This window comes from Chelonia mydas, chromosome 4 (assembly GCF_015237465.2).
Source record: "Chelonia mydas isolate rCheMyd1 chromosome 4, rCheMyd1.pri.v2, whole genome shotgun sequence".
Classification (NCBI taxonomy): Eukaryota; Metazoa; Chordata; order Testudines; family Cheloniidae; genus Chelonia; species Chelonia mydas.
Genome location: NC_057852.1, coordinates 135,369,365 through 135,393,901, shown reverse-complemented (window position 1 = coordinate 135,393,901; position 24,537 = coordinate 135,369,365). Strand labels below are relative to the sequence as shown.

The 24,537-nt window shown below is 43.5% G+C and overlaps 1 protein-coding gene across 1 annotated transcript in view; it reads right to left on the bottom strand.

Moving 5' to 3' along the window:
• Positions 1 to 23,896, bottom strand: part of ATRN (attractin) — a 253,540-nt gene extending 229,644 nt beyond the window's left edge. The window contains exon 1 of the mRNA XM_037898359.2: positions 23,049 to 23,896. Coding sequence (XP_037754287.1) covers positions 23,049 to 23,626 — 578 coding nt within the window. The 5' untranslated portion in view covers positions 23,627 to 23,896. The remainder of the gene's footprint in view (positions 1 to 23,048) is intronic.
• Between the last annotated feature and the right edge of the window lie 641 nt (positions 23,897 to 24,537).

Here is a 24,537-nt window from a genome sequence, read left to right as displayed (position 1 = left end):
GTGATGGTCCCTACTCTATTTCACTGAGGGTGAGTAACAAGCAGTATCTCTGTGGGAGGATGGTCCGAAGAGACTGTGGAAGGGAGGTCTGCTGCACCAAATGAAGCGTCCATCGTGGAATCATGCATTAGAGCACAGTGTGTGGGAAAGGTGTGTACCAAACTCCACATGGCCGCCTTGCATATGTCTGAGAGGGACACATTGTGAAGCGCAGCTGTGGTTCATGATTGCACTCTTGTAGAATGTGCCCAAATCCCTTTAGGTGGGGAACATCCCGATAACTGACAGCAGTACATAATGCACTCAAAGACCCATTTGGAATTTCTCTGGGTGGAAATGGCTTGGCCTTTGATTCTCTTGGCTACAGCTATAAAAAGCCCAGGAGATATTCTAAATGTTTTTTTCCACTCAAGATAAAAAGCCAAGGCCCCCTGAACATCTAACAAGTGAAGTCTCTGTTCTTCATTGGAGGCGTGAGGCTTGGGGAAGAAGATAGGTACATGTATCGGATGACTGAGATGGAATTGGGAAACCACCTTGGGTAGGAACTTGGGGAGACAGAGTAAAGAGACCGTGTCTTTATGGAAAGAGGTGAAAGGGGGGTTAAACCACCATGGCTCGCAGTTCGCCAACCCTCCTAGCCGAAGCAACGGCGATGAGGAAAGCGACTTTCATGAAAAGGAGAGACAGGGAGCAGGAGACCATAGGTTCGAAGGCAGTGGTCGTTAATGAGGTAAGGATTAGGTTACGGTCCCATTAGGGGGGCAATATGCTGAATGGGAGGGTATTTTCATAGGAGGCCCTTCCAGAATCATACATTAAAGGGGTGGGTAAAAATCAAATGACCGTCCACATGTGGGTGAAAAGCGCTAATGGCAGCTGCATGCACCTTAATGGAACGAAGGGCAAGTCCCGAATTCTTCAGATAGAGGAAATATTCTACGAGTAGAATGCTCCCAGCTTCAGGGCCAAGGTCCTGGCACGTATCCCAGGAAATGAAACACATCGATTTGGCTCAATATGAGCATCTTGTGGAGTCTTTCCTACTGCTTGAAAGGACATTGCGCACTACTAGAGAGCACTCCTGTGCTAGTGGAGGTGTCCAGCCAAACACCAAGCCGTCAGTCAAAGTGTTTGCATGTTGGGGTGTCTGAGTGCCATTGTGCTGAGTCAGTAGCTCTGGGAATGTCCGAAGTGTGAGTGGAGGATGCCTCAACGTGTAAAGGAGAAGCAGGAGCCAGAACTGGAGAGGCCAGAAGAGGGCGATCAGGCTGGCTGTTGCTTTTTCTCATCTGATCTTGTGGATTACTCGTGCAAGGAGAGATAAGGGGTGGGAAACGCATAGTTCGTCCGGTCCAACCATTCGATGAGTAGGGCGTCCCTCTGTGAGTGAGCTACAATTTCCCCCCCTTGAACAAAATTGGGTGCATTTGGTGGTGTTATGGGATGCGAAAAGATCTCTCACTGGTGTTTCCCACTGGCCAAAAATGTCCATGATTACAGAGTCGTGTAACTCCCATGCATGGTCAGTTTCAAAGTTTCTGCTGAAAGCATCGGCAATCGTGTTCTGGGTGCCCAGTAGGTAGGCTGCGTCAAAAGCATATGATGTGCGATACACAATTCCCCTCTTGTTCCCCTTTGCTTGTTTATGTAAAAGACCACGGTGGTGTTGTCTGACACGACAAGAATGTGTCAGCCATGAGTGGTTGCCAGGAATGCCTGGCAAGCTTTGCATACTGCCTGGAGTTGCAATATGTTTATGTACATCCTGGCCTCCCGTGTTGTCCAGCTACCTTGTGTCATGCGATCGCCTATGTGGGCACCCCAGCCCATGAGGCGAGGATGGGAAGAAGGTCATCCCTGAGCAGACTCATAGTGGATCCATCCACCACTGTAGTGAGGAGAGGACTTCTGGTGGCATGCAGAGCAGGTGCATAGGTCAATACGTGGGAGAGTAGGCAGAGTTGAAGGTAGTACAGGTGAAGGGTGTGACATATGTGTAGGCTGCCATGTGTCCCAATAGAAAAAGGCAGATTTTGGCTGAAACCGAAGAGCCTGGAAGTCACCAAACTGATTAGTTCTTGCATTGTCTGGAATCTGTCGCATGGTAGATAAACTCAGATGAGACTTCCGCCCATGTGAGCTCCTATGAACTCAAGGGATTGTGTTGGGTATAAAGTCAATTTTTTTATGCTGATGCTGACGCCTAGGAAGGAGAGGAGTACAAGCAATTGGGACATCGATTCCTGGGTCTCTTCTTTGGACCATGCTGCTATCAGCCAGTCAAAGATAGGTGAAAATTACGATCCTCTGATGTCTGAGATGTGCTGCCACCACAATGGAAACTTTTGTGAATATTCGCGGAGCAGTAAGTCCAAAAGGGAAAGCGCTATATTGAAACTGTCGAGGTCTGACCTTGAACCTCAGGAACCTTCTGTGTGTCGGGTGTATATCGATATGGAAGTAGGCATCCTCCATATTGACATCTGTACACCACATGCCTTTTTCTAGGGAGGGAATGATAGTCGCAAGCATGACTTGTGTGGAATCTTGGTTTGGAAATCAAACAGTGAGGGAATTAAAGATCCAATATTGTCTCCATCCTCCATTCTTTTTGGGGACTAGGAAGTAGCTTGAATAGAACCCTATTCCCTGACACAGCCCCCCTCCAAAAGAGAGAGTCTACCTCTAGTTGGTAGAGGTCATCACATGGGTGTTCCATGCATGTGGACCAAGGAGGAGAGGGAGATGGGGCTATCGCTGTAAACTTTATGACTTAGCTGATCTGGATAATATCTACGACCCACTTGTCCATGGTGATGGCTTTCCATGCTGGTAGAAAGAGTTTGAGACAGTCCCCAAAGGGGGTAGGCAAAGTGGGCACTTGTGTATGGAGTGAGTGATGGCTCTCTGAGGACACTCAAATATGGCTTAGAGGTCGTTGGGTGTGTTGCATGGATGACCGGGCGGTCAGTGTAGGCAGATGGGGTCTATGAACCTTAGGGTGTTTTTGAGGAGGCTCATAGGTACGCTGGTGGTACAGCTACGGTCCCTGTAACGATGTGATTGGGGTGGGCAATAGAATTTCTTCGCGGGTGCTGGTGTGTAGATACCCCCAGATCTTAAACTGGCTCTAGAGTACTTTAGGGAGTGAAGGACTCAGTCTTCTGATTGACAAGATGTGATTTGTTAAGGAGAGAGTCTTCTATAGTGTTCTGTACCTCTCTGGGGAAGTCACAGGAGTGTAACCAGGATTCCCGCCTCATTACAAACCCCATTGCCAAGATATAAGAAACCATGTCTGCGGCGTCCCTGTGGCTTGTAGCATGGACCTGGTGAGTAACTTGTCCTCCTGTGAAGCTGCCTGAAATTGGTTATCTTGCAAGGGTAGCTTGTCTGTGAACTCAGCCAACCGCCCATAGTTAATAAAATCATATTTGGTCATCAGGGTTGCGTAATTTGAAATACCTAATTGGAGCCCCACCGAGGAGATCTTTCTGCCCATGAAGTCTAGCCTCTTACCCTCTCTATCGGATGGGGTAGTGTGGAGCTGTTGCTGCTTGGAATGCTCTGATGCCACCTGGATGACCAATGAGTTTGGTGGAGCATGAGAGAAAAGGAACTCTGAACCTTTTGGGGGGGACAGTACCTCTCCTCAGCGCCTTTCAGGGTGGGTGCACATGTGGCCGGGGTGTGCCATACAGTGCGTGCCAGCTGCAGGATGGCATCATTGATTGGTAGGGCCACCCTCACTGGTACCAAAGTGTGGAGGATGTCAAGCAGCTGGTGTTGACTGTCCTGTACTTCTTCTAATGGGATCTCTAGGGCATTGGCTATTCTCCACAGCAACTCCTGGAACTGGCGACAGTTGTCCGGGACAAAGAAGGGGATTGAAGAGGCGGCCACATCTGGAGAAGATGAAGGATGCCTCTCCAATCCATCCGTACCATCAGAATCAGGCTAATCGGTGAGTTATCCAACGCTACATCGGAGCACCTACCTGATAAGGATTGTGGTGACAAAGTGGGGGTGTCCTCCCAAACCGAGGAGGACTGTTCAGAGGGCGAATATTGGGGCCACGAGCTCCAGTATGGCCAACCTGACTGACCCTAATGTTGTGTGGTGCCAGATACCAACTCTGCAGGGAAGGCAAGATTAGGAACTGCCACAGTTCTGTCTGTGCCTTCCGGCAGTCATGTTTCTGGAACAGGAGCAGTGGACCATGTCAGACATCAATGTCTTCCAAATCAGAGGAGTTAGAAACCTCGCCAAGTGATGGTGCCGTCGGAACTGCCAGAACAGGAGGCAGCAGGAACATAGCAGGGGAAGGATCCCTATGAGCTGATGATCAGATCAGGGCGTGTGGAGCCTGCAGCCCATCCAGTGCAAACAACTCATGAGGAGCAGGAATGCTTCTGAGTCTCCCAGGGGTCAACTGTATCCATTCCATTGGAGAAGTCAGTACTGGTAACTGCATCTGTCTGTAGACTGACGGTTCCTGGGGTACCGTAGGAGCCAGAGCAGACAGAGTCGCGGGATTCTTGATCGGTACCCACTGGATTTGGCAATCGGTGCGGGTATTTCTCAGTCTTGTGAGTCTAGGAACGCGTGATTCCTTCATGTCCAGAACTCGTGGATGGTGCCGACTCCTTCTTAGATTTGGAGGAAGACTTACTGCCATGCTTATGTGCATGCTGCCTTGGTTCATGGCTGGGCCCCAGCACAAGGTCCTTAGCATTGTTACTGGCAGAGCCCAATGGAGGTTCCGTGGTAGGGGAAGAGCTCTTCGTCTGTTCAGGCCAATTTACAGGGGCCTTCCCAGCCAGGTTCTGATGCCAGTCCCATGGCAGCCTCCATAAGGTGTTTCCTGAGGCAGAGTGTCCAGTTTTCTTGAGTATGGGCACAGAAGGAGAGGCAGATACTGCACCTGGACCCAATGTGGGCTTCTCCAAGCCAGTACAAACAGCACTGGTGCTGGTCGCTGATGGAAAACGAGCAGGGGCAGGAAGCACAGATTTTGAACAGTACTAAAAGTACTTTTGTAAACTTTTGGAAAATGCGTTAAGGACGATAGGACAGTAGAAGCTCCACTTGGACCATGTGGCAGTGTGAAGGAACTGGAAATGCCTTTATCAGCTCAGGAGAAACCACGAGGCAGTGCAGCGTGCATGTGCAGACTGCTGAACGGTACTACCTGCAAAAGCTCCAGCTCTGGGTGCATGTGCATATTCCTCAGTGGTATACAATAGGCACCATCACCAGAAGAACCCCACAACTCAAAATGGTACAAAGTTTAGGCGTCTTGTTGATTTACAATTAAGCTGAAATGACCGGATGCCATATGGGTCAAAACACACCAACTTCCATGTCCAGTTTGCTGGCAAACTTTGCTCTTCTCCCTGTGAGAAGAATTGGGCAACAGCAAGCCACATACTTCTCACCTCCAACGTGCTTTATTGTAACACACTGAAAGTGGAAGCACTACAGAGACTCTTATTTGTACAGTATGCAGCCACCTGCTTCCTCAGCAAGCATATCAACACAAACCCTGTCAGTTCCTGATCTTCAGAGACAATGATGGATTAGATAGAACCTTGCTACATCTGCCAACTACATCTCTGTCCTCTACCTGAGAAGACAGATGCACAACTCTGGGACAATGCAGTTTAAAAACAAACAAACAAAAAAAAAAAGATATGCACAAGAGTCTCTACCTTAAAAAAAATGATCAGAACTTACGACTTATTCACCATACGTCATGTTTATTGATTTTAATCTTGATCTCTTCTTTCTCTGTCCCCTTTCTTGCTCTCTTCATGTTAAAAAGATTCTAAACTCTTGAGGGCAGAAACTGTCTCTTTTTTTTGACTATCTAAAGCACCACGCAAAGTAATGGAGTTATAAAAATGTACTACAAGGAACAACAGACATGTACCATACAGTCTCATTTTCCAGCACAATTCAAATCTTTAACTCTTGAAAATCAGGCACATTTAACTTCATGGTCTATATTTATGTAACTTGTATAATCTGAATTCCAACAGAATTACACAAGGGGATGCATCAGACCCAGTGTTTTATTTGTCATCTCAAAGGTCTTGCTGGGTTTACATTAATTAAAAAAAAAAAAGGCGTATCACCCAAGGTAAGGTAGAGCTTTTAGGAGGAGGTGAGGGGAGGAATTTTTTTTTTTTTAACATAATAAACTTTTATTGAACCTTTTTACCTACAATTGTAACATGAAGAAAAAAACAGTCAATAAACATTTTGAATAAAAACTGACAGTAACATCAGAAAGGATTTTTTCATCCCCTTCTATACAATATTGATGTTATAAAATATCTGTTTCCTAAATAAAGGCATATTTAAAAACCCAAATAAAGGCCAACTAAATCAGACATGTTTAAAGCCTATTTCCAGCCCCAAAACAGAGGAGACTGGCTTTAGAGATTCTTTGCAACGTGAAATGACAAGGAACAGATACTGACTGTTTACATTAGGGCTGTCAAGCGATAAAACAATAACAAAAAGCAAATTTATTTAAATATTTCGGATGTTTTCTACATTTTCAAACATATTGATTTCAATTACAACACAGAATACAAAGTGTACAGTGCTCACTTTAAATTTATTTTGGATTACAAATATTTGCGCTGTAAAAAACGAAAGAAATAGTATTTTTCAATTCACCTAATACAAGTACTGTAGTGCAATCTCTTTATCATAAAAGTTGAATTACAAATGTAGAATTATGTACAAAAAAATAACAGCATTCAAAAATAAAATATAAAATTTTAGAGTCTGCAAGTCCACTCAGACCTACTTCTTGTTCAGCCAATCGATAAGAGAAACAAGTTTGTTTACATTTACAGGAGATAATGCTGCCCACTTCTTGTTTACGTCACCCGAAAGGGAGAACAGGCGTTCTCATGGCACTGCTGTAGCCGGCGTTGCAAGATATTTACGTGCCAGATGCGCTAAAGATTCACATATCCCTTCATACTTCAACCACCATTCCAGAGGACATGTGTCCATGCGGATGACGGGTTCTTCTCGACAACAATCCAAAGCAGTGCGGACCAACACATGTTCATTTTCATTATCTGAGTCAGATGCCACCAGCAGAAGGGTGATTTTCTTTTTTTGGTGGTTCAGGTTCTGTAGTTTCCGCATTGCAGTGTTGATCTCTGAAAGCATGCTCCACACCTAGTCCCTTTCAGATTTTGGAAGGCATTTCAGATTCTTAAAACTTGGGTTGAGTGCTTTAGCTATCTTTAGAAATCTCACATTAGTATCTTCTTTGCGTTTTGTCAAATCTGCAGTGAAAGTGTTCTTAAAATGAACAACATGTGCTGGGTCATCATCCAAGACTGCTATAACATGAAATATATGGCAGAATGCGTATAAAACAGAGCAGAGGACATACAGTTCGCCCCCAATGAGTTCAGTCACAAATGTAATTAACACATTTTTTTTTAAATGTCATTAGCATGGAAGCATGTCCTCTCCCTCCGAGGAGTTCAGTCACAAATTTAATTAACGCTTTTAAAAAAAAAAAAAAAAAAATCGAGTGTCATCAGCATGGAAGCATTTCCTCTGGAACGGTGGCCAAAGCATGAAAGAGCAAACGAATGTTTTGCATATCTGGCACGTAAATACCTTACAATGCCAGTTACAAAAGTGCCATGCAAATGTCGGTTCTCACTTTCTGGTGACATTGTAAATAAGAAAAGGGCAGCATTATCTCCTGTAAATGTAAACAAACTTGTTTGTCTTAGCGACTGGATGAACAAGAAGTAGGACCGAGTGGACTTGTAGGCTCTGAAGTTTTACATTGTTTTGGTTTTGAGCGCAGTTATGCAACAACAAAAAAATCTACATTTGTAAACTGCACTTTCACAACAAAGAGATTGCACTACAGTACTTGTATGAGTTAAAGTGAAAAATACTATTTATTTGTTTATCATTTTTACAGTGCAAATATTTGTAATCAAAAATATACACTTTGATTTCAATTACAATACAGAATACAATATACATATGAAAATGTAGAAAAACATCCAAAATATTTAACAAATTTCAATTGGTATTCTATTGTTTAACAGGGCAATTAAAACTGCTATTAATCTAGATTAATTTTTTTAATCACAATTAATATTTTTGAGTTAATCATGTGAGTTAACTGCAATTAATCGACAGCCCTAGTTTAAATTTAAAGGACTCTCTCTGCTACAAGATATATATTTGAATAGAGTGAATCAATCCGTTTACAAAAAGGCACTCAAATGCGGTCAGGCAATCAAAAAGTAGCTATACATAAATACAGCTAAAAGTACAGCATACCCTGTTCAACCAACTTAGTTCCAAATTTTTAAAATTTGCAAGCCACGGACTGTAAAAATCGTATGATTTTCTAATCCAAACATAAGGTGTTGGAAAATTTTAATCAGCAGCAGCCCTGAAAACCATTCTTTCTTGATGTACCATTTAAATTCAGCATCTTCCTTCCACGGGACAGGCATGTTTTACATCTGATCACACTTGGAGGTAGGCACACTCGGTACACTTGAAATAAGATAACAGTGAAGCCTGTAATAAGTCTTTAGGGAAAAACTGCTGCATGCTGACCCTTGTCATTATATTTTGTCTTACAGTACTAACATGCACAGTCAGCACTAAAGGTATAAATTACTTTTTCATTTTATTTAAGACCTGCAGTAACTAAAAAAAAGTATTTCTTGGCATCATGTCCAATAATAGCACACAAGATTAAATATAGGAGGTAAAGGCTGAAATGCCATATATTGAGCCCTGGAGTCAGGTCTGATAAAGTTACCAATAAAATTAATTTGGCATTCCTAACTTAATACCAACAGAGCATCTGTCTACTAATCAATCACTACACAAAAAAGCCCAGGACTTCAGTAGTGAGCTTGCTATAGGTCATCATAGAACGGGCCTGGTCAAAGCTATCTCAGAAAGCTTGCTTTAGCATGACTCAAACATACATAGTTCCACCCAAAAATATTGATCCTTGAGCTCCACAAACTCCGAATTCACAAAAATTGTACAACCAAAAAACCTCAATTATAGGACTTATTCCAGAAGCCCACAAATGAGTCAACTGCTTATTAAGATTAAAATAATTGATGGAAATATGCATGACATAGCACTGAATGAAGCCATTTGAATATTACGAGACCATGAAAGTGGGGGCAGAGAAAGTATAGTAATATGCACACAAAGAGACTGAAAAAATAAGATCCATTCAACAGATCTAGCTGGTTTAACTTATAATAGGTCACTTAAAAACAAAAACACTATAAAAAACGTATTTTCATTGCATTAATAATGGACAAAAGCCACCAAATTTAATAAAACTCCCACTTCAAAAAATGGTTTTAAAAGAACAATAACTGGAGTTAAGGAAGTGAAGTCAACTTTCTGTTTCAGTTTCCCACTGAAACCATAATTTATTCTCTTTAAAAAAAAAAATAAATGCAAAACAAGTTCGGAACTCTGTAAAGCTCATGTGTTTTGTATTTACGTTTATAAAACAATTTTACAAAACAAACTGTCCATTTGTTTTTTCCAGTGTTCTTAAAGTCTGTGCAGAGTCGTAGATATTCAGCTTCAGCCTCAAGCAAATACCCAATAACAAAAAAATGTCATTAAAGAGGAGTTAAGACTGTTTAGCAGTGCCCCCAGAATATGAAAATTAGCTACCAAAAACAGAAGCCTCTCAACAGCAGAAAATACACTCAGATAAACAAAATGCAAACATCAGAAAGCCAGGAAGTGTACAGTTACAGTCATGCCTCCCACACCACACACGTACACAACCTTACAATGCATCCATGGAAATGGCAATAGACATTAGGAACCTTACTCATTCCAGCAAAACCTGTCATTTTCTCAGTGCCTACCACCTCAGATCATGACTCCTGTTTGAACACTTGTGACATTCACCAAACATGTCTGCCACGGGGGGGGTCAGCATGTCATGCATCAAGCCTGCCTGTTTTCAGCTCCTAAATCCAGTCCCAGCATGCGATGCTTGTGACATGCACTGAACAAGCATTAAAAAAAACAAAGTAATTAAGGGGCAGGCTGTATCTCAGGAAACCCTTAATTAAAATGATCTTATCTTTTCTTCAGACAACCTCAGACCCTCAATTAGAAAACCATTTTCAAGCCAATCCAACTTTGCATGTGGATTTTATAGCACATTGAAGATTCAAAATAGCACATTCGGGGGGTGGGCGGGGTGTCTATATTTCAGGAATGCCTTATCAAAATGACCTCAAAGTCGCACCACAAACTCTACCCCAAGCCCTCAGGTGGTATAACAATTTTCAAACCCATCTGAGTGCCTGTGAATTTTAGAATACTGAAAAATTTGCCTTTAAACAGAAATGCTGCCCAGTTGAGTATTCCAAAACTTTACATTATATTTTTCACATGATCTATCCTAAAAGCGGTCTTCAATGTAAATATGCCTCAGCATAATGGATCTGTTTTCTTTAAAGCATGGTCTTAGCCTGGGGGGGTAGCATTCTGGCATTCAGTATTCATTGACTCAGCTTTCCATACCAAAATTGCTTAGTCTGCAAGTAAAATACGTGTATTCTAACTACCAAACCCTACACATAGCCACTCCAACTGAGAGTATGTCTACACTACGGAGACTATACCAGCACAGTTATGCCAGAATAGCTATGTCAGCATAACCCTAAAGTGAAGATGCAGCCTACGCCAAAAGGAGTTTTTCCCAATGCTGTAGGAAGAGCAACTTCCCAAATGAAGTTTGCTTCCACCAACACAGCTTTGTTCAAAGGGACATAGCTGCAGCCACACACCTGATGACACAGCTAGGTCGACCAAACTTTTAAATGTACACAAACCCAGAGTTCTGTCCATCTTGAACAGAACCAATATTTGAGATTCTGCAAACCAAATTATGCCATTAACTACATCTGTGCAATTCCACAGTCTTCAGACACCTGGGCAAACTCACGTCATAATTTGGCCTATGGAATCTGTCTTGTAAAGATGCACAAGACGGAAAGAATCTAATTTGACTTTCAAAGCCCAGGCTATGTGAGGCTTTTATGTTTTTAAGTGACATCTTTTTACTTGCAGATTTAATACATTTGTTATGGAAATTGGTGAGACAATTAATATAAAACCTCATTATGCCATTTTTACAAAGTCATTTTTAGAGCAGAAATGCACTTAATATTGCTAAGCTACTTCTTCACTGAGAATTTCCATATGGAATTTAAACTTGGAGACTAAGATGTGAAAGCTTAACAAGACAAGTACAAATAAATTGAAAACTGATTTGATTAAACTGAGATGAAAATGTATTTCTAGGTGTCAAGTACTGAACTATATTAAGTAGTAATACTGCATTTAATGTTTGGCACCAACAATAAGCGTGACATTGTACACAACACAAAGTTTCAAGCAAGAACTGTCCTAAGAATCTTACAATTTAAGTGAGGGAAGAAAGGCCAGAAAAAGAAATACATTTGGGAATTACAAACTTTGAGAATTTTTTTTTTTTAAATTGGGCAGGGCGAGCTGGAGGGGATTACGAATTCAACCTTTGGACACTGAGGCACGAAGAAATTGATGATGGGTGCAGGAGTGATAGTGGTGCCATTCTTAAATAGATTATAAGGCAATTTCATGCAGATCAGGCAGCATGGAAAAAAGGCAAGAAGAAAGAAGCAGAAGATGGAAACAAAGCACCAGTGACAGTGATGTAATCACCAAAATAGAGTAATTTAATTCAAAATTCTTATGTGCAGCAGCAGATTTTCACAATTACTGTAATACTCTGCATTTGCTGCTCACCAAGTCCAGCTTTCAAGACAGGCCACAGGGTGTACAGAAATACCTTAATATACAATTACATGGGGGCTCACTATTATTAAAATTACTTTAGTCCTGCCCCTCAGACTTCTTTCAAGGGTTTGTGATGGTTCGTTCCTCCATCACCCAACCCCTCCTCTGTCAAGGACCACAAATCTCAATCCTAATTCCTACTTTATTTTTTAATGTATTAGAGGCTGAAGTTTAAGACACCTTGAAGAAGTGATTTTTGAGAATGGATTTAAAGAAAAGAGGCAGGCAAAATGGCATATGGGATTGAGAAGGAAGTTCTAGGCATAGAAAACACAGAGACATACAGCTAGTCAAAAGAGGAACATTTGAAGGATCTCTCCATAACACCCTGCTATTATGAGAAAGGGATCTTAAAAAAATATTTAAACCTGCCCATGCAACTATCAGATGTCATTACCCTCAATACGCAGCACATTTTCAGAGCAATTTGTCACAGCCAAATGTATCTTATGTGACGACCACAGGTTTACCTTTACTGCTCATAATTTGCAGAGCTTAGTGAAACAAACCAGGAGAGTGAAATTTGTCACACATACTGCACATGGTAACATTTAGCTTCACTTAGATGCAAGTTGTCAAGGTTCCTCCCCCACTCTGAACTCTAGGGTACAGATGTGGGGACCTGCACGAAAAACCTCCTAAGCTTATCTTTACCAGCTTAGGTCAAACCTTCCCCAAGGTACAAAATATTCTACCCTTTGTCCTTGGATTGGCCGCTACCACCACCAAACTAATACTGGTTACTGGGGAAGAGCTGTTTGGACACGTCTTTCCCCCCAAAATACTTCCCAAAACCTTGCACCCCACTTCCTGGACAAGGTTTGGTAAAAAGCCTCACCAATTTGCCTAGGTGACTACAGACCCAGACCCTTGGATCTTAAGAACAATGAACAATCCTCCCAACACTTGCACCCCCCCTTTCCTGGGAAATGTTGGATAAAAAGCCTCACCAATTTGCATAGGTGACCACAGACCCAAATCCTTGGATCTGAGAACAATGAAAAAGCATTCAGTTTTCTTACAAGAAGACTTTTAATAAAAATAGAAGTAAATAGAAATAAAGAAATCCCCCCTGTAAAATCAGGATGGTAGATACCTTACAGGGTAATTAGATTCAAAACATAGAGAACCCCTCTAGGCAAAACCTTAAGTTACAAAAAAGATACACAGACAGAAATAGTTATTCTATTCAGCACAATTCTTTTCTCAGCCATTTAAAGAAATCATAATCTAACACATAGCTAGCTAGATTACTTACTAAAAGTTCTAAGACTCCATTCCTGGTCTATCTCCGGCAAAGACAGAATATAGACAGACACACAGACCCTTTGTTTCTCTCCCTCCTCCCAGCTTTTGAAAGTATCTTGTCTCTTCATTGGTCATTTTGGTCAGGTGCCAGCGAGGTTACCTTTAGCTTCTTAACCCTTTACAGGTGAGAGGAGCTTTCCCCTGGCCAGGAGGGATTTCAAAGGGGTTTACCCTTCCCTTTATATTTATGACACAAGTGAACAGCATCATTGGTCTTGATCGTCTCAAAACTTAAATTAAAGACTGCTCCTGTGAAGACAGCATTTTTATGGCTGACTTAGAACAACGCTTCCTCAGCTCTCGTCCCCAATGCCCCTACTCTACTTGCGCTACATTGATGACATCTTCATCATCTGGACCCATGGAAAAGAAGCCCTTGAGGAATTCCACCATGATTTCAACAATTTCCATCCCACCATCAACCTCAGCCTGGACCAGTCCACACAAGAGATCCACTTCCTGGACACTATGGTGCTAATAAGCGATGGTCACATAAACACCACCCTATACCGGCAATCTACTGACCGCTATGCCAACCTACATGCCTCCAGCTTTCATGCAGACCACACCACACGATCTATTGTCTACAGCCAAGCTCAACGATACAACCGCATTTGCTCCAACCCCTCAGACAGAGACAAACACCTACAAGATCTCTATCAAGCATTCTTACAACTACAATACCCACCTGCAGAAGTGAAGAAACAGATTGACAGAGCCAGAAGAGTACCCAGAAGTCACCTACTACAGGACAGGCCCAACAAAGAAAATAACAGAACGCCACTAGCCGTCACCTTCAGCCCCCAACTAAAACCTCTCCAACGCTTCATCAAGGATCTACAACCTATCCTGAAGGAAGACCCATCACTCTCACAGATCTTGGGAGACAGGCCAGTCCTTGCCTACAGACAGCCCCACAACCTGAAGCAAATACTCACCAGCAACCACACACCACACAACAGAACCACTAACCCAGGAACCTATCCTTGCAACAAAGCCCGTTGCTGACTGTGTCCACATATCTATTCAGGGGACACCATCATAGGGCTTAATCACATCAGCCACACCATCAGAGGCGCCTTCACCTCCACATCCATCAATGTGATATATGCCGTCATGTGCCAGTAATGCCCTTCTGCCACGTACATTGGTCAAACTGGACAGTCTCTACATAAAAGAATAAATGGACACAAATCAGACGTCAAGAATTATAACATTCAAAAACCAGTTGGAGAACACTTCAATCTCTCTGGTCACTCGACTACAGACCTAAAAGTGGCAATACTTCAACAAAAAAACTTCAAAAACCAACTCCAAAGAGAGACTGCTGAATTGGAATTAATTTACAAACTGGATACAATTAACTTAGGCTTGAATAGAGACTGGGAATGGATGGGTCATTACACAAAAGTAAAACTATTTCCCCTTGTTTATCCCCCCACCCCCACTGTTCCTCAGAGGATCTTGTCAACTGCCGGAAATGGCCCACCTTGATTATCACTACAAAAGGTTTTCTCCCACTGCCCCACCCTCACTCTCCTGCTGGTAATAGCTCACCTTAAGTGATGACTCTGGTTACAGTGTGTATGGTAACACCCATTGTTTCATGTTCTCTATGTATATAAATCTCCTCACTGTATTTTCCACTGAATGCATCCGATGAAGTGAGCTGTAGCTCACGAAAGCTTATGCTCAAATAAATTTGTTAGTCTCTAAGGTGCCACAAGTACTCCTTTTCTTATTTCAGAGGAAGTCATTTAGATTGACGGCAAATTGCCTAGAATGTTTAAGAATCCCATTTGGATACAGTCCTCACCAGAAAAGATGAGCTCATTTAAGTTGATAATAAAAGTGCCAATAGGAGACGTGGAATAATGAAAATATCCAGAGTGGCAGCTGACTCAGAAGACTGATGTATGATATTGACACAGAAATTAGTAGAGGAGACCAAAAAAAAAAAAAAAAAGAACCTGAAATTACTTAATTACTTTAGCCTTGACCAGTGGAGACAAGGGGACTTTTACAATCGGTCTTCTTCTTTTCGGACTGGCATGTTCTTGGATTTGGCAAAGGAAGTAGGAAATCTCCAGTTGTGCTGTTCACACCACAGAGCTCTTAACTCTCAGAGAAATGTAGGAGGAAGGAGGCTGTTAGATGCTGCTCTCCTCAGTGGTCTTCAGTTGATCCCGCAAGTTTTTGACAACTTAGATAATTACACTAGAACAGTTCAGAGATGTGAGTGAAAGAAGGAGAAAGACCCAGACTGACTTACATTATCTCACCACAAGAGATACACTTATGTCTTCTACTTAACCTTCTCTGACTTTTCAGCCATTGCTCATTTGCCATAAGGTGGAAAGTTTGAACTGAGGGGAAAATAGACTTTTAGGACAATGATGAAAAAACATAGCGGCAAGCAACATATTTGTGCTGGTCGTTTTGTGCAAGGCAGATGAAAGTGAGGAAGCTTACATTGACCTAGGAACAACCAACTCCATATGTTCATTTGTCGATCTTTCCTGTTAAATTGTGCCCTATACAAAATGTCAGAGACCGCCTGTAGAGCAGTGGTGGGCAACCTGCGGCCCATCAGGATAATCTGATTGCGGGCCCCAAGACATTTTGCCGATGTTGACCGTACGCAGGCACAGCCCCCCACAGCTCCCAGTGGCTGCAGTTCCCAGCATGTCCCTGCAGCTCCATTGGCCAGGAATGGGAAACCGTGGCCACTGGGAGCTGCAGGGGGGCCGTGCCCGCGGACAGTCAATGTCAACAAAATGTCTCATGGCCCGCAATCAGATTACCTGATGGTCCGCAGGTTGCCCACCACTGCTGTAGAAAATAGGCCCACCTTATACTGGGTGAACGATAGTTTTAAGTTGGAATATTAGCATGAACAATAGGCCCAAAGCACTGAACCAAAAACAATGAAATAATGAGAAAAAAAGAGTTGTGTTAAATTTGTAATGACCCTTCAAAATGCCAGTGTTATCTTATTTAAGGATTGGGCTAAAGTAACACAAAGAAAACACGGTTAATTGGGTACTATGAGCAGTAAATAATTGACTATATCAGGAACTCCTTCATCTGGCCTAAGCTAAGGTCTGTTAATTGGTAATGCCATCACACTTGTTTGTTAAATGCAATAAAAAATAAACTCCTAAGGTTCATGGCTAATACCTGCCTGACCAAGTTGGACTACTCCTGGCTTTAGCCCATTTGTAAGTATCTTGATCAACTACTTATAAATGTTTTGTTACTGTTTGCATCTAGTAAATTGCTCATTATTTAGGCATGTTTAGATGAATTGTATAAACACCATTCGATGTTTGGATTTATTAAAGAAATTTAAATTAGTATCTTGGTAACATCCTGCATAAATAATAATTCCAACATTGCCCTTGTCCATTCAGAGAATACCGGTGAAGATGAAACAATATGAAATAAGGGTGCAAGTGTCAGCTAAAATTTTCTGCCTTAAAAGAACAGTCAATTTAAAAATCATAATTCTGCTGGAAAATGATACATTTTATAGTTTAAAGTATAGCCTAACTGAAAGAGGATGGAGGAAAAATGTTTAATTTTCAATTTAATGTATACCTAGTGGTTCCCCTTGTATTATCACTGTCCATTGTTTGTGTGGGTCTTTCATAGGACAAGGAAGGTTTTCTTTTCTTTTTTTAATATATATGATAATATGATTGTAAAAACAAATGAAATGGCATGAGATCAGGGGAGCTGCAGTACCTGAAACTACTTATAACTCTTTGAAGATATATTTTTTTTTTTAAACTAGATTTGTAGTTGCCAATGTACCTTTAACTGTTGCTTGAGGGTTTTTATTTTGTTTTGTTTGATTCTTAACTTAGTTCTGACAATACTGTATCACTAACCATTTTGGCGACTGAATATATTTTGCTTGTTTGTGTTTTTCCAAAAGTCCCATTTTATTTTTAAGAGTGAAAATTGTGATAGTACTTTGCTAGCTAATGGCTCACTCAGCTAGTGATTTACCCACATTTTTCAACCACAAAATTCTACTTTACTATTGTATTCTTTGGTCATGTAAGTACATTACATACTCTATAATAATCAACCACTAGTCTATAACTGCTTCCATTAAGCTAATTAAAAATTATAATATACTTGTTAAACTATTTTATTTCTTAAAGTGTGGTTTTATGGGGCTAAGCACTATTGAAGAGTTTTCACCTGACCTCAGAAGTAGCTGTTATTTCAGTGGCAGATGGACTGTCCCCTATACATGCAGTGTGCAATTTTTAAAAGAGTTAGGTATGCAATTGCACATTCAAAAGCATTTGGCCTTTTATGTACACAACTACAATCATACATCTAGTTATCCATCTGCATGCATAAATATCTTATTTGCATTCAACTAATGTTCTGAAAAGACAAAATCAGTAATGAAGATATTTGCAGCTGAAACCAGCAACTGCCTCTATGAGTTCAGTTTCAGTGGCTTTCTTGCTGTAGATGTATTAGGACTGAAGATCAATGAATTATGAAACGTGTTTAACAAGGAATGCGGCTATGTAGCCAAAAGCTTCAGTGACACAATCAGATTGCCAATAATGGACATAAACTGAATATTAAGCCAGACCATCTGAAGGAACTAGCTATGGATTGATCCAGGTGGTGCTTGATTTGCAAGGAGGTTACATCCCTTCTGGATTTGCCATCATGGCGACATATGTTTTGAAAGTCAGACCCAGAATTTGTAAATCCAACATTTTGGGAACTTTTTGTATGAAAAGTACTGTATAGAATAGTGTTAATCTTTTAAGCATGAGCTCTACCTAGCCTATACACAGGGAAGAAAGGAGAGCAGCAGAATACAGACCCTGGACTTCAGAAAAGCAGACTTTGACTCCCTCAGGGAACTGATGGGTAGGATCCCCTGCGAGAATAACATGAGGGGGAAAGGAGTCCAGGAGAGGTGGCTGTATTTTAAAGAATCCTTATTGAGGTTACAGGGACAAACCATCCCGATGTGTAGAAAGAATAGTAAATATGGCAGGCGACCAGCTTGGCTTCACAGTGAAATGCTTGCTGATCTTGAACACAAAAAAGAAGCTCACAAGAAGTGGAAGATTGGACAAATGACCAGGGAGGAGCATAAAAATATTGCTCGGGGATGCAGGAGTGAAATCAGGAAGGCCAAATCACACCTGGAGTTGCAGCTAGCAAGAGATGTTAAGAGTAACAAGAAGGGTTTCTTCAGGTATGTTAGCAACAAGAAGAAAGTCAAGGAAAGTGTGGGCCCCTTACTGAATGAGGGAGGCAACCTAGTGACAGAGGATGTGGAAAAAGCTAATGTACTCAATGCTTTTTTTGCCTCTGTCTTCACGAACAAGGTCAGCTCCCAGACTACTGCACTGGGCAGCACAGCATGGGGAGGAGGTGACCAGCCCTCTGTGGAAAAAGAAGTGGTTCAGAACTATTTAGAAAAGCTGGATGAGCACAAGTCCATGGGGCCGGATGCACTACATTCGAGAGTGCTAAAGGAGTTGGCGGATGTTGCAGAGCCATTGGCCATTATCTTTGAAAACTCATGGCCATCCGGGGAAGTCCCAGATGACTGGAAAAAGGCTAATGTATTGCCCATCTTTAAAAAAGGGAAGGAGGAGGATCCTGGGAACTACAGGCCAGTCAGCCTCACCTCAGTCCCTGGAAAAATCATGGAGCAGGTCCTCAAGGAATCAATTCTGAAGCACTTAGAGGAGAGGAAAGTGATCAGGAACAGTCAGCATGGATTCACCAAGGGCAAGTCGTGCCTGACTAATCTAATTGCCTTCTATGACGAGATAACTGGCTCTGTGGATGAGGGGAAAGCGGTGGGCGTGCTGTTCCTTGACTTTAGCAAAGCTTTTGACACGGTCTCCCACAGTATTCTTGCCAGCAAGTTAAAGTAGTATGGGCTGGATGAATGGACTATAAAGTGGATAGAAAGTTGGCTAGATTGTCGGGCTCAATGGGTAGTGATCAATGGCTCCATGTCTAGTTGGCAGCAGGTATCAAGTGGAGTGCCCCAAGGGTTGGTCCTCGGGCCAATTTTGTTCAATATCTTCATAAATGATCTGGAGGATGATGTGGATTGCACCCTCAGCAAGTTTACAGATGACACTAAACTGGGAGGAGAGATAGATATGCTGGAGGGTAGGGATAGGATACAGAGGGCCCTAGACAAATTAGAGGATTGGGCCAAAAGAAATCTGATGAGGTTCAACAAGGACAAGTGCAGTGTCCTGCACTTAGGACGGAAGAATCCCATGCACCGCTACAGACTAGGGACCGAATGGCTCGGCAGCAATTCTGCAGAAAAGGACCTAGGGGTTACAGTGGACGAGAAGCTGGATATGAGTCAACAGTGTGCCCTTGTTGCCAAGAAGGCCAATGGCATTTTGGGATGTATACGTAGGGGCATTGCCAGCAGATCGAGGGATGTGATTGTTCCCCTCTATTCCACATTGGTGAGGCCTCATCTGGAGTACTGTGTCCAGTTTTGGGCCCCACACGACAAGAAGGATGTGGAAAAATTGGAAAGCATCCAGCGGAGGGCAACAAAAATGATTAGGGGACTGGAACACATGACTTATGAGGAGAGGCTGAGGGAACTGGGATTGTTTAGTCTGCGGAAGAGAAGAATGAGGGGGGATTTGATAGCTGCTTTCAACTACCTGAAAGGTGGATCCAGAGAGGATGGATCTAGACTGTTTTCAGTGGTAGCTGATGACAGAACAAGGAGTAGTGGTCTCAAAATTGCAGTGGGGGAGGTTTAGGTTGGATATTAGGAAAAACTTTTTCACTAGGAGGGTGGTAAAACACTGGAATGCGTTACCTAGGGAGGTGGTGGAATCTCCTTCCTTAGATATTTTTAAGGTCAGGCTTGACAAAGCCCTGGCTGGGATGATTTAATTGGGGATTGGTCCTGCTTTGAGCAGGGGGTTGGACTAGATGACCTCCTGAGGTCCCTTCCAACCCTGATATTCTATGATTGATTCTATACAGCCCTAACTATCCTTCACCATGTACAACCAGACCAGTACCACCAAGGACGAAGAACAGCTGGTTGAAGCCAAACCCAAGCAAGACAGAAGTTTTGCTTATGGGCAGAAGAAAGCATCTTGAAGAGTTCACAGCCATGGCACAATCTCTTTTTGGCGTGTACGCACCCACAATTGATCAATTCACTTCATAATTTAGGAGTGCTCCTGGATTCCTTGCTGAGGCTAAGTGCTCATATGACGGAAAGTATTAGTCACAGATGCTACTGTCTCTGGTTCGGTAGGTGAGGCTGTCCCATCCTAGCAGACTATGACCTGACTGCAGTTACCTTGTCACCTCCTGTCTTGACTATAACAATGTAACATTCCTAAGAGCTGATAGCTTCCTGTCCAGTTAACTCTATACAGTACAGAATGTCTCCTCAGCAACAAAGGCTACCTCAAACACATGAAGTCTGTCCTTTGCTCTCTAGACTAGCTTACCACAGAATATTGAGGTTAACTCCAAGGTCTCAGTCCTTATCTTCAACTTGTTCAAAGGCCTAGGCCCAGCATATCTCAGATCATCTCTTCGCTAAGAACCACAGTTGACCATTCTGCTCCTCAGGCAGAGAGTAATTTTCTACAAGGGTAAAGCTCAATTGTGCAAGAAACAGAGCCTCCTTGGAAGCTAGTAAGAGACTATGAAATGAACTCCCACAGGAACTAAGAGTCATCACCACCTTCCTTGCATACTTTTCTGACCTTGCCTTCTCTAAAATGCCAAGCAGATGTGTACATTTAAAAAAAAAAAAAAAATCACAAAATCCTACTAAAACAAAACACTACACTGCACACAAAATCTGAGAAAAGAATGAGAAAGAGAGAGAATATAACCTGCATAACAGTTGTTAGCCACATCATTTAATACATTACAGAAAGGTGCTCAGATGCTACAGTGATGAAGAATAAAAACATACACAGAAAAGAACAGGAGTACTTGTGGCACCTTAGAGACTAACCAATTTATTTGAGCACGAGCTTTCGTGAGCTACAGCTCACTTCATCTGATGAAGTGCTCATGCTCAAATAAATTGGTTAGTCTCTAAGATGCCACAAGTACTCCTATTCTTTTTGCGAATACAGACTAACACGGCTGTTACTCTGAAACCTTACAGAAAAGAATAAGCAGATCAGAAGCCAACAATTTAAAGCTAAGGCATTCATTCTTCCATTAAAAAATATGTAACTAATGTTTACGTAACATTAACATCTGTGAGAGTTTAGTAGGTCAATGAACCAAAATTTGTACTAGATGTCAAACTAGGTGTTGCAACACAAGCATAAAGGAATCGTGGCCAGATACACATTAATCGTTAACATCTAGATAGGAACAGAGTTACTCATCTGTGTTAGTCACGAAATTCAAATACACAAGAAAGTCTACCTCCTTCCAAGAATGGTCTCCTTAAAATGAAACAACCTGAAAGATATCCTAAAACTAGTTGCACATAAACTAACAAATATCAAATGATGATTTCAGAATCAAACTGAACTCTATCAACCAGAGGATGCAGACAACATTCAGTTCTTTGTTTCTAACTCAGTAAGAACTTTAAGAACCAAGCAATTGATTTCAAGAGCTGGCATAGCCAAGGGTTATGTTCCTCACAAATACTTCACAGGCAGCACATCAAGGGGAACTAGGATCCAACCACACACGCTGTCTACAGAACACTCAACGTAGTTCATCTACATTAGCTGGATTTGCTTCACACAAATATCCAGTTGCCCTGAACCCCAAGATAGCTTTCAGACAGAGGAAAAATCAGCCTTGCCCAAAAGGACCAAGTACCTAGCATTTGCTTTCTGACCCCAATAGCTGGTCTCAACAAAGAAACTGGACACCTCATTCAAACACGATTTTGCTTCCCCATCAGAGATGCCACTGCCTAAAAGAGCCAAAGCCCACAAAACATACTCCACAGTCCACTCCTCTTCTCCAGAGCTCACCATACCCACAGGAGCCTAACCCTTGACACAGTCATGACCCATAATCCCTTTGCTGCCAAGACTGGAACTACCCAGAGAAGCCAGAGCCCTCATACGCACATCCATCCCACTAACCCCTTAACCTTTGATGAGGAGCTACCCAGAAACCTGCATCCCTCGCACATACACCCCTGCTGCACTCCTTAAGAACGGCCATACTCGATCAGACCAAAGGTCCATCAAGCCCAGTATCCTGTCCTCTAACAGTGGCCAATGGCAGGTGCCCTAAAGGGAATGAACAGACAAGTTATCATCAAGTGATCCATGCCCTGTCACCCAACCCCAGCTTCTGGCAAACAGAGGCTAGGGACACCATCCCAGCCCATCCTGGCTAATAGCCACTGATAAACCTATCTTCCATGAATCTAGCTAGCTCCCTTTTGAACCCCGTTATAGTATTGGCCTTCACAACACCCTCTGGCAAGGAGTTCCAGAGGTTGACAGTGCGTTGTATGAAAAAATACTTTCTTGTGTTTGTTTCAAACCTGCTACCGATTAATTTCATTTGGTGGCCCCTTGTTCTTGTATTATGAGAAGGAATAAATAACACTTCCCTATTTACTGCCTCTACACCACTCATGATTTCATACACCTCTATCATACCCCCCCTTAGTCGCCTCATTTCCAAGCTCCTTCCCCTGGGGCTGCCTCCCCCGGGGACGGGACCAAGCAGCCACCGCAGCGACCCCCAGGGCGAAAGAAGCCAGGCCCCTTCTCCCACATCACGGCACCCACCCGCCCACGGGATCTGGCCCCTAGCCCCCAGCTCACCTGAAGCGGCCCCCGCAGTGCTGGCACTGGTCCCCCACCCAGCCGGCCTGGCACTCGCACTGCCCGCTGCCCGGCTGGCAGCGCCCGCCATTGGCGCACGGCTTATCGCACTCCTTCCCCTCGACCGCCGCCGCCGCCGCCGCCGCCTCGGGCCCCGGCACCAGCAGCATCAGCAGCACCAGGAGACACTGAGCCGGGGGGCGCCCCGCGGAGCGCCGCGGCCGCCCACCCTGCGAGCCCAGGCTCCCTGCCGCCGGCTGCCTCCGGCTGCTCCGCTCCATCTGCTGCCGCCGACTTGGGAGAGGGGAGAGCGTCGGACTCCTGGCCTCCCTAAGCCTCCCGGGCAGGGCTGAGCGACCGGACGGCGGCCGGCGAGGGCGCTCCGGGCTTCCGATACGGTGGCCGATGAGGAAGGAGGCTGCTCGGCAGTGCCGCTCGCACTCACTCCCTCTCCCGTCTCTCAGCGGCAGGACTGAGCAGCCCTTTGGGCCGCGGCCGATGACGTCATCACCCGCACGCCGTCCACTGACATCATGTCGCCTCCCGACTCGCTCTCCGGAGCGGATGGGGACTGCCATCGAGCGCGGGCAGCGGCGGCCAGAGCGGCGCGGGGTGGGGCCCGTCTTCTGCTACAGTGCCATAGAGCCGGGGCGCCCCGCCGCTTCCCGCCCGGCGCTGACCGGCTCAGCCGCGCGGGGGACAGGAGGTGGCCATGCCTCGGAGCTCAGATGAATGCAAGCGCGCAGGTGCCCCAGGGTGACTGGCTGCTCGTCAACCAGAGCCTCGCCGAGGAGGTGCAGGCTGGGGAGGCTTCACCCAGCCCCAACCACGCTCCCAAGCCCGGAGCCAGCAGGCCCTGGGAGCAAACACGGGCCTGGATCTCCCTGGTTATTGCAAACCGCTGGCCCAGTCCCGGGGGGACGTTTGCAGGGCGGCACGTTCTCCCCCTCATAAAATTCTGCTTTCTCCCTCGTAGCTGAAGGAAGCCTAAGGACTGTCTCACAAAGTCCGTCCGGCGCAGGGTGGAAGAAACAAACATCCACAAAAGAAAGCCCTGACTCAGTGAGGAGATGAGGTGGAGCCTGCAATGGGAGAAAATTATTATTTATTTCTGTTCTAATGGTCACAGAGTCTAAGACCACCGTGATCATCCGGTGTGATCACCTGTATGACACAGACCATAGAACTTCCCAAAAATAATTGCTAGTGTAGGTCTTTTAGAAAAATAGCTAATTTAATTTAAAAATTGACAGTGACAGAGAATCCAGCATGACCCTTGGTAAATTGTTGCAATGGTTAATTACCTTTGCTGGTAAAAACTTACTATTTATTTCCTGTCTGCGTTTGTCTAGCTTTAACTTCTAGCCATTGGATCATGTTACATTTTTCTCTGCTAAAGTGAAGAGCACATTATTAAATATTTGATCCTTATATAGATACTTATACACTGTAATCAAGTTATCCCTTAGCCTTCTGTTTGTTAAGCTAA